At 50.7% G+C, this 13,490-nt stretch overlaps 1 protein-coding gene and 1 non-coding gene across 8 annotated transcripts; one reads left to right on the forward strand and one right to left on the reverse strand.

Moving 5' to 3' along the window:
- Positions 1 to 836: 836 nt before the first annotated feature.
- Positions 837 to 11,258, forward strand: Paqr7 (progestin and adipoQ receptor family member 7). 7 transcript variants are annotated; one of them, XM_020158730.2, is made up of 3 exons: positions 837 to 1,118; positions 4,984 to 5,083; positions 9,331 to 11,258. In XM_020158730.2, the coding sequence occupies exon 3, from the start codon at positions 9,358 to 9,360 to the stop codon at positions 10,393 to 10,395; it is 1,038 nt and encodes a 345-aa protein (XP_020014319.2). In that variant the 5' UTR covers positions 837 to 1,118; positions 4,984 to 5,083; positions 9,331 to 9,357; the 3' UTR covers positions 10,396 to 11,258. The 7 variants fall into 7 exon arrangements, with proteins under 7 accessions (XP_020014319.2, XP_073937049.1, XP_073937054.1 ...); XM_074080948.1 differs by having other exon boundaries at positions 4,987 to 5,083; XM_074080953.1 differs by lacking the exon at positions 837 to 1,118 and adding an exon at positions 1,483 to 1,856.
- An 880-nt stretch (positions 11,259 to 12,138) lies between these two features.
- Positions 12,139 to 12,328, reverse strand: LOC141425096 (U2 spliceosomal RNA). Its single transcript, XR_012450201.1, has one exon. It is a non-coding gene; the product is annotated as a U2 spliceosomal RNA (small nuclear RNA).
- Positions 12,329 to 13,490: the final 1,162 nt, after the last annotated feature.

The following is a 13,490-nucleotide window of genomic DNA, read 5'->3' on the forward strand; positions in this document are numbered from 1 at the left end:
CAAACAGAGCCGGGTTTCATGCTTTTTTATTAGAACCACAGATTCATTATAATGTGGATTGAAATATCCCTTCCTCCCTCTAGTACTTTGCAGTTTACAAAGAACCTTCACACCTGTCATTTTATTTAATCCTAACAGGCCTGTCGGGTTGGAGATTGCAGATTCTAAAGCCGAGGCCCAGATGGAGCAAGGACACTTGCCCAAGTCTCCTAACAGTTGGGATAGTGTGAGGCTTTAGATCCCACCGTGCCTGTGCCCCGCAACAGCTTCTCTCAGCGGCCTCCCAGCTCCCTGAAGACAGAGCAGTGACCCTCCATTCACTGGGCCCTGGGCTCCCAAGGTGGGATATGGGTGTCATATCCCTCCAAGCCCCCTGGACGGTTCAGCAGGTCCAGGTCTCCGCACAGCAGAACCGGCAATCCATGGCATCCTGAGCCAGTATGTCCTGAAGGCCTACCTTGTGCAGGTACTCCCCATCCTACAGGTGCCTGCACTCCTGGGGAGAAGGGAGGGTGACACTGGGTGTTTTAAAACAAAGGTCCAGACAAGGAGCACCCACCACACAGGTCCTGCCTGGGGAGAGCTTTGGGTGGGAGCTTGAAACCCAGTGGGGGACGCAGCTCTCCAGGTGATCGCGTCTGTGCCATAGCAGCCTTGCAAGGGGTGGGGTGGGGTGTTGTGAGTCCAGGCCCAGCACTCTGGATGGGACATTTGTCTACTCTCTTGCTAAGCTGCCTCCCACTGTCTCCAAGTTGGCCAAGCCCGGAAACTGGAGCTTGTGGTTCCAGTCATCCGGAAATGTGAAAGGTCAGGCGGAGCCTCCGCGGCCCCCCTGCAGAGCCCAGGAACTTGGACAACCACTTCTGCTGTCTGGGCCTCCTTGTCTCGCGTCAGTACAGTGACCACAGGAGGTCCCAGGACGCTGCGGCGGCCGCTGGCAGTGACCGCTCCCAGCTCGAGCAACGGGCTTGGCCCGGCAGCGGGAGGCGGCCTTGGCCGGGGAAGTCGCAGCGCCGCCTGCCCTCCGCCAGGGGCGGGGCTGTAGCCTGGCCGCCCCTTTATCTGCTGCCCTGGCGCCCGGGACGCCGCGGCTGCTGGCAGCTCGGCCCTGGCCAGAGGTAGGACTGGGCCCGGATCGCGGGAAGCGGGCGCGGGGCCGAGGGGCGCGGGCGCGGCGGGTGCTCCCGGCTGCCCACGTGCGGGCGTCCAGGAGTTGGGGCGGCAGTGAGGCCCCGGACAGCGGCGCAAAGGGGCACCACGGGCAGGGGAGGGGCTGGGAGCACCGCGGAGGATCGACCGGAGGGAGGAACAGAGCTGGGGTCATCTGGGGAAGGGTGCGCAGAGGAAAGGAATGGAGGTGGGGATGGGGGTGGGGTGGCGGTGGGGGGGCACCCTGGACATGGAGGGGAGGGTGAGGATGCAGGTATGGCTCTGGCTAGGGAAGGGCAGGGAGGGAGAGAGGGATGGAGAAGGGGAGAACAGCGGACCACCTGTGAGGAGGTGGGCAGGGGAGTTGGGTTGGAATGCACAGGCAGGGAACGCAACCCCCATAGGGAGCACCCCTTTCCTGGAGGGGGAATGTAGGCGAGAATGGGTGCGGGTAGTCCATATTGGAGAGCCATGAGAATATCACTGTTGGAGGCCAAGCAGGGCTCTTGCTCCCTGGGATGGGAATACCTCACCTGGGGTCAGGAGGGGAGGGAGGCCCACACCATCCACAGCGCTGGCCTCCACCCACAGCCTTTGAAGACCAGCTTTCCCTGGGGCAGCCCCCCGAGGCCTGGGGGGCAATGTCGGGCCAAGGCACCTGTTGGAGCTCCTCTCATTCCAGGGTTTGTGCACCTTGGGGCCCCTTGGTAAGAGATGACCTCTATTCCATCTCTGTTCTCCTGTGTAGAGGACCCTTCCTGGTCAGCAGAACAACTCGGATCAATTTCCTGTGCTCTGTGCTGGGAGACTGTAGTCAGTTTGCCTAACTTCTCTGGGCTGTTTTCTTCTCCAGGGTCCCCTCATTTGAGCAGCAGTGAGGGTGAGCTCTGCAGGATTTCCTCAAGAATTAGTCATTCCATTCTGATCGCATTTCTGAGTACAAATGGTGGCCCAAAGTGCAATTACAAATGAACAAAAACTTTCTGTTCGCAGTCTTGGAAGACTTGGAGGGGCTTTTTTCTTGAAACATGGTGGGTTGAGTTGGCACTTGGTTTGTGGTGAGGGAGGTGACCCAGTTACTGGGAGACCAAGGGCTTGCCATGCCTCGTTGAAGATGGCTCCATCATAGGGATGGACTCCGAGTTTATTATGGTGACTGAGACAAGAGCGCTGGTTTTGGAGTCTGACAGAAGTACTGTGCCCACCTGCCTCCTGGCCTGGAAAGACAGGTTGGGCTCCAGGCAGAAAGGCGAGGAGAGAGGGAAGGCGTGGGGGAGAGTTCCTGGAAACAGCAAGCTGCCCTAAGTGACTAATGTTTGTGCCTAATGGTAACTCAGGCTCTGCCATAATGTGCCATCCTTGGCAGGACCCTCAGGAGGGTTTGTCTTGGATAGCTCCAACATTAACCCTAGCCTGGCCTTATTATTATTGTCATTGTCTTATTTATTTACCTTTCTTAGGTAAATAAATAACAATAGTGAGATGCCCCATCTCACTCTGTTGCCCAGTCTGGCCTTGAACTCTGGGCTCAAGTGATCCTCCCACCTCAACCTCCTGAATAGCTGGGACCTGGGTTTATTATTATTTTTTTAAATTTATTTTCTTTATATAATTTTTTTTTGAGAAAGGGTCTCTCTGTGCAGCTCAAGCTGGCTTCAACCTCACTATCCTCCTATCTCAACCACCTGTCTGCTAGGATTATTTATTTTTTAACTGTCACGTAGAAATTGTCCTTATTAGCGTAGTGGCAAAGTGTTTTGCTACATTTATACATTGTATAACGTTTAGATCATAGCACTGTTTTTATCTAATGAAGTTAGACTTTGTTCGCTCTGGCAAGATAAAGCAAATTCTTTAAGAGAATTTGCTGAACAATCACATCCCAGAAAAGGAACAATGCATGTTTTGCATGCCAGGAAGGAGACAGAGGGAGAAGTGGAATTACAACCAAATGACGCTGATAACGGGTGTTACTTAGGCCAAGAGGGCACAGTAATGCCGAGGTCTTGCCCTCAGGGATTAATTCGCTGGGCTGTTAGTTGTCCAGGGCAGAATATTAAATGGCTCTGTTCATTGTGAGACACTAGCACCTGGCACATTGTAGGCCTAACTGTTGGAATGTCACAGGGCTCCAGGGTCCCTTTGAAGTCATTGGTGAATTCATGCTCTGCCTTGACTTTTGAAAAAATAGGGCCAAGAGTGGAAGGAGTGTGTCCATGGTCACCCAGGGTTTGAAAGACTGAGGCAGGAATAGTACCCAACAAAAAATAGCAGAGCTGGCACTGAGCCAGGGCCAACATTGAGCATCCCAGACTTTGTTTTGCTTTCACAAGAGCCCAAGAGGTGGCTCTTTTTATCCTGTGATTATAACTGAGGAAGCCAACTCAGACAGATTAAGGAACTTTTGTCAGGTTACCTAGTAAGTTTCCAGACCTTAATGGAGGATCCAGACAGAAGATTCTGTCTTCTCCTGAAATAGGCTGCCAGAGGCAAGTGGTGCCCTTTCCCGTTCTCTATTTCCCTCCTGCCTGGATCTTCTAGGCCCACCGGCATTTCTGTGGGTGAGCCCCTCGGGGCAAGGAGCCTGTCAGCTTCCCCAAGGCATTTGCAGTATAGCAAGCATCCAACAAAGTCTGTGGATGGGGTGACCAGGGCTTGCTCTCCAAATCCCACTTCCCCCATATCCACACAGGCCCAGGGGAATATGGAAACCTTTGATCAAGCATGTCACATGTCACATGGAGACCTGAAGAAGCTAGGGTGGCAAGCCTTGGAGGAGGGAGGGAGGAGACTGATCTTGAGTTTAGGAAAAGGGGAATGTGGTGGTACATGCCTGCAATCCCAGCAGTTGGGAGAGGATAGCAGGAGGATCATGAGTTCAAGGCCAGCCTGGGCTGCATAAATGAGACTACTTCAGAAAAACAAAAGCAAAAGAAACAAATATACATGAGAGATATGAAGGTGGGATGGGGGACTTGGGAGTATGGGAGAGGAAGGAAGGAAGTCTCACTGTAGTCCTGGCCATTGTAGGGGCCCCATGCCTTTTGTCTTTCAGGTCGCCTGCTGGAACCATCTATCCTCTTGTGCCCTCCCACTTTGGGACTGGGCTGTTGACTCTAAGGCTCCTTTCCCTGGGGATGTCACTTCCCAAACACCTCTCTTGGGCCTGTGGGTGCCAATTCTCAGGTCATAGTGACTCTAGAGGGGTCACCGTGGATGGTCTTTGCTGAGAACAATTTAATTATTAAATAAGGTCAGTGTCCTCAGAAGTCCAAACTCCAGCCAAAATTTCCTGGTCTGAGTACAGGAGACACGGTTAACTTTCTGTCTGACTCCCCAAATCCAATGGCACAGCTACTGAGGTGCTTTTCTTTTTTCTTTTTATGGTGCTCGGGAAATGGAAGGAAACCAGGGCCTCATTTATTTGAGACAAGTGCTCACCACTGAGGTACACCCTAGCCTCGGGACTGAGGTGTTTTGTTTTGTTTTGTTTTGTTGCCAGTGGAGGGGACACGACTGAGTTTTTTAAAAACCCAAGCTCACCTGCCTAGCACTCCAAGGCTCTGATTTCAAACCCAATACTGAAAAAAAAAAAACCCAAGCAAATTGAGCAGTCTATGAGGTAGAGAGGTAGATAATATTATAATTCCCATGACAGAGGTAAGGATCAGAGAAGGTTAGTCACTTGTCTAAGGTCTCAAAGCAGGTATGTTATGGAATCAGGTATCAAACCTGCTTGTCTGCATCTGAAGTCCACCTCTGCATAATCCTTTATAAGAAAGTTGCTGTTTTCTCCTTTTTTCCTAACTTTCTCCTCTTCTTATTCCAACCAAGTAGGGGACAGGAACCAGCCAAATTTGCCTGACATTCATCAACCAGGCTCTGGACACCTGATCCCAGCCAGCTTCACTCTTGCCTTGCTCTGTGATCTTGGGTAAGTCATGATTTTCGGCCAGCCCTGGGCTTTTCCATGTGTCTTACACAGAGGTGAATGGGGAGGTGCTTTCTGCAGCTGAGGCCTGGCTAGGAGGGCACACAGGTACCAGTATGGGAGTCTTGCAGGCAGGAGAGAGGGTTGAGAGGTTGTCTATAGCCCCACCCTCTGGTGACATCACACAAGGTACCTCCAGGCCCTGGAAGCCCCACCTCCAGGGCCCTTTACCTGTGGAAGTGCCACCCAGTGCTTGCATCTGGTGACTTTAACCAGTCACAGCAGAAGCCATTGGTCCCCAGGCTCAAGGGAAACACCCCCAGGTACCCAGTGCAATTTGAGAGGCCTGGAGGGGCCTATGGAGGTGTGCTGGGCTGGGCTAGGCCACCTGGAACAGGCAGGGCCTGGCAGCCTGGTGGGCAGACTACTCAGGATACCATCATGGTCCTTTCCAACTGGTTCATGCTGGACCCTGGTGCCTGCTTCTCATTTAACGCTGGATTCAGGGGATGAGAACGAATTCTGAAAATAGATGCATTTAGATGGCATAGAGCCTCTGCCTGACTGAGGTCTAAAGGAAATAGGGCAGCAGGACCTCTGTTCCTTAGTATGTTCTGTCTGTAGGGCCTACTATGTCAGAAGCACAGGGCTTGTGAGTAGGCCCTGTCCCCCTCCGGAGGAGGAGCTGGGCTTCCCTGGTGCAGAGTAAGCGGGCAGGTAGAACCAAGGGAGACTGAGTTGCCAGAAGCCTAGGTAAATACTTTACAAGGGCTCAGTTGCCTGCTTCAGACTGTGGGATGCAGGCAGGTGTGACAGGAGGAGGCGTGCAGCAGAGTGGTTAAGAGTATCTGTGCTCTGCTGGATCTGAATCTTGGTTCTCTGCCCCCACCCCTTACCTCTCTGGATTTCACTGTCTATGGAAAGAAAATGGGTAGAATAATACCTACCTTACAGGGAAGTTGTGAGAATTGCAACAGGCAGTGAAGAATGAGCATATAGTAAACACTTAACTACATTTCAGCTGGCTCTATACGGTAATTATTAGTGGGAAAGGAATCAATCCTTGGTCGTTTAAGTTTGGTACATGTAGGTTCAACAAAACTGAAACTTCTTTCCTGTGGGACTTCTCAGAGCCTTGGGAAGTACTGTTATGCCTTGGGAATTTCCACGAGTGGGATATAGAGAGAGGACTAGATTGAATAGATCATAGGGGTCTCGAAATGAGGTGTCCACAGGGCACCACTGAGCTTCATCATTCCTTGATCTTTTCCTATGGCAGAATAAAGATCTTGCTGGGTTAGACAAGTCTGAGAGGGCCTTCTGGCCTCTGGGCTCTGGTTTCCTCCTTCAAAACAAGGGAGTTGCATGAGTGTTTTTGGAAGCTTTTTCTGTCCGCCCCCCTGCCCTGCTCCCCGCCCCAGTACCACTGAGGTTCCGAGTTGGGAAGACAAAGCTGTGGACAAGAGTGGAGGCCAAATTGTTGAGGCTGAAGCCCTGCCTCTTATGGAAAGGAAGAGGTTCAGTCATGACTCCCAAACCACCAGGGCAAGTCTCTTGCTCTGGTAGAAATGGCCCCGTCAGCAGGGTCTGCTTCTTAAACCTATTCTTTGCCAGGCTGTAGGGGTAGAGGAAGTGGGACAACCCTGTGTTCCCTGCAGTTAAGGGAACACTGCACTGTGTGCAGTGGTGTAATGACTGATTTAACTCCTGCCTCTCCTGTGGACTAGGAAAGGCAGGTGTCAGTACTGACTTCAGAATCCTAAAGCAGGAAGAGTTTAAAGATGGTAACAAGGCTCAGACCTGTCTTTTTTTTTTTGTTTTTTTTTTTGTGGTTCTGAGGTTTGAACTCAGGGCCTTGTACTTGCTAGGCAAGCATTCTGGGGGCGTTGAGCCACACCCTCAGTTCTTTTGCTGTTATATTTGTTTTTCAGATAGGGTCTCATGGTTTTGCCTGGGGCAGCCTCAGACCTGTGATCCTTCACTCCCTGAGTAGCTGGGGTTACAGGCATGTACCACCATGCCTGGACTGTGCATGAATTATTTGGGTGACTTTGGGGTGACCACAGGGCCATTGGTGGTGGAGGTTGTGAATGCTTATCCTGTCCATACAGTGTCTGGTGCAAAGGTAGCTGTATGAGAATGAGCAGTAGACAGAGTGCTTGGGTGCTGAGTCCAAAGAGCTTGCTGGAGAGAATTTATTTGGTGATTGGGGTGGTGGGGCGGGGGAGTGTCAGCTGGCAGGGTTTTCAATAGGTGTCTGCGTTAATGAACGATGATAAGCCTGAATGAAGCAGCAGGTACCAAGCAAAACAGTCAATAGTTATGTAATAGCTCGTAGTGCTCACCACCCTGACTTGCAAAGGGCAGTTGAGGTTAGTGGTTAAGCACACAGCCCGAGTCTAGACTGTGCCTCTCCACTTCCTGGCTAGGTAAATGGGTAGGGTACTTGACGCATTTTTACCTCAGCTTCCTTACCCTGAAAATGAGAATAATTTGAGTATCTACCTCACAGAGTTGACAGTAAAGTTTCCATGGTGGGGGGGGGGTTATGTGTAAAGTGCTTAAAGCAGTGCCTAACAGCCGGGTGCTATTGGTGATTTACTAAACCCATAATCCTAGCTACTTGGAGACTGAGATTGGGAGGATCTCAGTCAAGACCAGCCCAAGCAAACAGTTCCTGAGACCCCATCTTCAAAATAACCAGAACAAAATAGACTGGAAGCCTGGCTCAGGCAGTAGAATACCTGCTTTGCAAGCACAAAGCCCTGAGTTCAAACCTCAGTCCTACCAAAAAATAACAGTGCCTGGCAAGTCATGAGTGCTGTGTAAGCATTTGCTGTCCCTTGATTTCCTTTCTGTAACCTCTGCCAGGTCATGGAGTTCCCCAGGGCGACGACTGAATCCTTTTCCATGGTCCCCTTTTCCCACACACCACACACACTGTGGGAGGCAAAGCAGCCTCCATGTCTGCTAAGCAAACAAATGAATGAATGGAAAGACTGAATTGTGTCTGAATTGTGTCACCCACTGTAGGACAGAGAAAAGGAGTGGTGGAGGGACCCTTGGTGGCAGAAGATTTCAGGAATAGGAATTCTGCTCAGGGGTGACACTGGGGTTAGGTGGGAAGTTGGGGAGCAGGGAGCAGTTATGAGGCCTGAGTGCCAGGATGAGAGATTAGATTTGATTTATATAGAATTAATAACCCTGGGCAGTGGGAGGAGGGGCCGAGGAGGAACTAGAGAGTGGGGGTTTAATAGGATTTGGTTTTTGGCTGGGGACTTTTCTCAGGAAAAAAAGTGGCCTTGGGGATTGGCTCTTGAAGGGTACGAAGTGTTATCAGAATGCTGTTATGTTGGTCTTTCATTCAGCAATCAGTGCTAGCTACTTGCTAAACACCAGGGGTTTACAAAATTAGGAGACAAACTGCCTACCCTCATGAGCTCACATGAACAATTTTAATACCTATCAGATGTGTTAAAACAGTCAAAGGACGGTCTGATGGTAGACATTCAAGTAGAGATGGCAGGGGACAGGGAAAGCATCACAGAAGAAATGAGTTTAGATGAATGAATAGGAGTTTTCCAGATTGATAAGATGAGGAAATTGTTTTAGGCAGAGGGAACAGCTTGTGTGAAGCTATAGACGTGTAGCAGCTGTGGTGGGGGGTTGGGGAGGCTGTGGTGGATTTGAAGTACACTGTGGTTGACCAGAAAGGCTGGGAAAGAGGTGGGGACCAGACTATGCAGGGGAGCAGCCAGTGGGAGTCCCTGGCAACTTTGAAGGGGCTGTAGTTAGAGGAAGTAAGTCCATTAGTAAGGTCATTGTTGCCCCCAGGTGAACACTGATGGTGGCCCCAACTTGGCCGGAAAGCCCATCCCCATCTCCTGTATTCAATGTGACAGGTCTGTACTTAACAGAGAAAACAGTGGGGGTTGCTGTGTGGAGCCTGGATGGGGAAGGCAGTGACCAAGGCAGAGCCTTGGGAATTCTGCAGCCCTCAGAGTTACTGAGCACTTACTATGTGTCAGGCCCTGTTCTAGGTACTAGAATACATTAAAGAACAAGCCATGCTCTCACTATCCTGGGGTCAGAGCTGAGCTCTTCCTTAGGACGACTCTTCCCAACTCTAACCCGGCATAAGGACAAGGGGATGAGGAGGAGGGAAGAAGACTGGGGATCAGAGCTGGGGTTGCTACAGGGGACAGGGAGGGCACACCAGGCCCCTGACTTCACTCTGGCCTTTCTCCCAGCTCCCTGCCCAAGCCCCAGCCATAGCCATGGCCATGGCAGTAGCCCAGAGATTCAGCCACCTGCTGTCCAGTCTGTGGCACGTTGGCCAGAAGCCCATGCAGCCTGAGCCCATGTTCACAGTGGACCGAGCTGAAGTGCCACCACTCTTCTGGAAACCTTACATCTATTCTGGCTACCGGCCACTTCATCAGACCTGGCGCTTCTACTTCCGCACACTGTTCCAGCAGCACAACGAGGCGGTGAACGTGTGGACACACCTGCTGGCGGCTGTGGCGCTGCTGCTGCGGCTGGTCATCTTTGTGGGGACCGTGGACTTCCAGGAAGACCCTCATGCCCTGCCCCTCCTCATCATCATCTTCACCTCCTTCACTTACCTCTCCTTCAGCGCCCTGGCTCACCTCCTGCAGGCCAAGTCTGAGTTCTGGCACTATAGCTTCTTCTTCCTGGACTACGTGGGCGTGGCGGTGTACCAGTTTGGCAGTGCCTTGGCCCACTTCTACTATGCTATTGAGCCCGCCTGGCACGCCCAGGTGCAGGCCATTTTCTTGCCCACGGCTGCCTTCTTGGCCTGGCTTTCCTGCACCGGCTCCTGCTACAACAAGTACACCCAGAAGCCGGGCCTGCTGGGTCGCACTTGCCAAGAGGTGCCCTCAGCACTGGCCTATGCCCTGGACATTAGCCCTGTGGTGCACCGCATCTTGGTGTCCCCTCACCCTGCCACTGATGATCCAGCTCTTCTCTACCACAAGTGCCAGGTGGTCTTCTTTCTGCTGGCTGCTGCTTTCTTCTCCACTGTCATGCCTGAGCGCTGGTTTCCAGGCAGCTGCCACATCTTCGGTCAGGGTCACCAAGTTTTCCATGTCTTCTTGGTGCTGTGCACACTGGCTCAGCTGGAGGCCGTGACGCTGGACTATAAGGCCCGGCGGCCCATCTATGAGCCTCTGCACACCCGCTGGCCCCACAACTTCTCTGGCCTCTTTTTGCTCACAGTGGGCAGCAGCATCCTCACTGCCCTCTTTCTCAGCCAGCTGGTGCGGCGCAAACTCCATCAGAAGACCAAGTGAAGGGCCATGGGTGGTAGCTGGGAGGGAGGGAGGAGTAGTGGAAGGACAGAGGCTCCTCCAGCTTAGCTCCAGATCGGAACAGGCCTGGTAAAGTTATTTGTGTCTGGCCTGCGGTGACTCCCTGCATACACCTTAACTGCCAAGGTAGCACTGGCCAATCTTTGGACTTGGGGATTGGGCAGGAGCTACTGGGTCAACTTCTGGGCCCTCCCAGCTCCCTGTCCTGGGAGAGGGAGAGATGAAAGTGTGGGCCACCCTGGCTGCCCTTCCTCAGCCTCCCACTATGGGAGTGGGGGTGGTGAGCGTGGATCAGGAGCCTGGTTGGGGCATCTGGGTTGTCTAAGAGGGAGGTGAAACTTAGGCCAGGATCAGATTGGGGCTGAATGGTGGGGGTGGGGGTGGGGCACAAAGGGGGCTCAGCAGCTGCCACTACCCAAATTCTACTGGTGAACAGAAAGGGGTAGGCCCAGGGATGTGCCCCAAAGGCAGACTGTGCTAGACGAAAGGGGATCCTATCCCATGCCCATATCCTCCACAGTGAGTCTCAAAACTCCTAGTTCTGGCCTCTGTGTCCCACACAGCTATGCCACTTCTTTCCTTGCTCGTGGTTCAGCCTTCTGATCAGTGTTTCCTGCAGGATTACAAAGGCTTTCGTATCAGGATCAGTCAAAGGAAGTACAGAGAGGGAGTAGTTGGTGCCGCCTGAGGCATTCGGCCTTGAGTGAGGAGGAATAGAAGGGCTGTCCAGACAGAGGGGGAAAACCTGTGCAAAGACCCGGGGTGCAGAAGGAGTTCAGTGGGGCTGGAGCTACAGGTGGTCTAGACTCTGTTATGTCCTGGATGCAATAAAGTGACTGACAACAGCTGCCTCTTTGTCTTCTGTCTTCTGTCCCAGGAAGGCATTTCTCTTCACAGTATTGGACAAGTCTTTAGGGGAAACCTGAGACCGCTAGAAGTGGACAGAGTGGGGAACAGTTCTTGTTTTATTTTTGCCTGGAGGTAGAGTTGGTGTGAGGGCCTCATTGTGTGTGTGTGTGTGTGTGTGTGTGTGTGTGTGTGTGTGTGAGAGACACTTCAAGGAGCAGGGGTCAGCTTTGTTACTAAATAAGCTTTAAATAAGCTTATTTAATAAGCTTAAAATAATAAGCTTTAAATAAGCTTTAGAAATAGTTAAAATAATGTGTTTAAAATATACATAATTCCACTTTTTTAATTTGACCAAGATTTCAGTTTTTTGGTTTTTCCTTCAATCACAGAGGCTTTAAAATTTTTTGAAATACATTATTATTGTTACTTTTTTTTTAATTTATTTTTTCTTTTATTTATATGTGCATACAATGTTTGGGTCATTTCTCCCCCCCTTCCCCCCACCCCCTCCCTTCCCCCCACCCCCTCCCTCTCCCTTATTGTTACTTTTTATGGTGCTAGAAATTGAACCAGGGCCTGGTGCATGCTAGGCAAGTGCTCTACCACTGAGCTGCATCCCCTGGCTCTCACAGAGGATTTAATGTGTTAATATTTATTTATTTATTTATTTTCAGTATGGGATTTAAACTCAGGCCCTATACCTTGATCCATTCCACCATCCCTTTTTTGTGATGGATTTTTTTCGAGATAGGGTTTCGCGAACTATTTGCCCAGGCTGGCTTTGAACTGAGATCCTCTTGATCTCTGCCTACTCAGTAACTAGGATTACAGGAGTGAGCCATCCACACCCAGCTCTAACCATTTTTAAATCCCGCTCCGGGGTGCACCACTCCTGGAGGTACTGCAATACCAGGTCGGTGTGTGGAGTGGACGGAGCAAGCTCCTATTCCATCTCCTGTTCCAAAAATCCATTTAATATATTGTCCTCGGATTGAGGATGTATCTGATATTAAACTGATTAGCACAGACATTACACTTGGTCTTAGCCAAAAGGCTGAGAAACAATGTGTTAAATTTTATAATAATTGTTTTTCCATAGTACACAGGCCATATATATATATATATATATATAAATATATATAAAATGAAATTAGAAAGATGAGAAAAAAGGAAAGCTGGGGTGTGCTTCAGTGGTAGAGAGCACGTGTAAGGTGCTGGGTTCCATCCCAGGCCCATCTGAAAAAAAAAAAACCTAAATAAGAAATACCCTTCCACTGCTAAAATATTCTGGGCTGCCCCTATGTAATATATTAATAGATATTTATATGTTAAGAATTAAAATATGTATATATACATATACAGCTGTGAAGATTGGTGAGGCATGGAAGCAGGTGGATAGGATGCATTTTTGCCCTTCCCAGCGGACTTTAAGAATTTACAAAATCTTTTCACAAATGTTACTTCACTTGATTTATTTTAAAATCCAAGGCCACGCAGTAATTGCTGGGCGCTAGTTTGCTCTTTGTTTTGTGCTTTGCGGTGCTGGGGATGGGACCCAGAGTCTTACACGTGCCGAAGGCTGGTTCTTAACTTTTTTTTGGTGGTGGTATTTTTTGGGTTAACTCAGGGCCTCACACTTGCTAGGCAAGTGCACTACCACTTGAGCTGCTCTATCAGCCTTTTTTGTGATGGGTGTTTTGGAGATAGGGTCTCCCAAACTATTTGCCTGAGCTGGCTTCCAGCTCAGATCCTGCTGATCTCTGCCTCTTGAGTAGCTAAAATTACAGATGTGAGCCACAGGCGCCCGGCATGACTTCTAATTTTTATTTCACGTTTTCAAAAATCTTCCATGTGGAGTTCGGTCACTACGAACTTAGTCACAAGCTCAATAACCACTGTGATAAGCGTTGAGGAGCCCGGCTCTCTGGAGTGAAGGTGAGGACAGAGCTAGTCGTGAGCCTGGGGTAGTTATAGTTACAGTAAGGACATGCAATTCAGCAGAACCAAAATGGACCAATTCACACAGCAGGGTTTCTAGAATATTGCTCTCCAGTAAGGATCAGAAGGAACATGGACGTCTGGGTGAGCAGACAACCACTGCACCCAGAAGGTTGCTCCAATGCAGTGGGCGGGGCCTTGAGAGGGGGCGGGGCGACGACCAGGGCCGTGCTCTTCCGGGGGCGGTGCTACGTCCTGACGGCTGCGGCGTGGCTCCGCCTCCCGCGTTG

This window comes from Castor canadensis, chromosome 7 (genome assembly GCF_047511655.1).
Source record: "Castor canadensis chromosome 7, mCasCan1.hap1v2, whole genome shotgun sequence".
NCBI lineage: Eukaryota > Metazoa > Chordata > Mammalia > Rodentia > Castoridae > Castor > Castor canadensis.

Bases quoted from the DNA above. Each gene is read 5' to 3' on its own strand.
- Paqr7 (XM_020158730.2), top strand. From the start codon at position 9,358: ATGGCCATGGCAGTAGCCCAGAGATTCAGCCACCTGCTGTCCAGTCTG.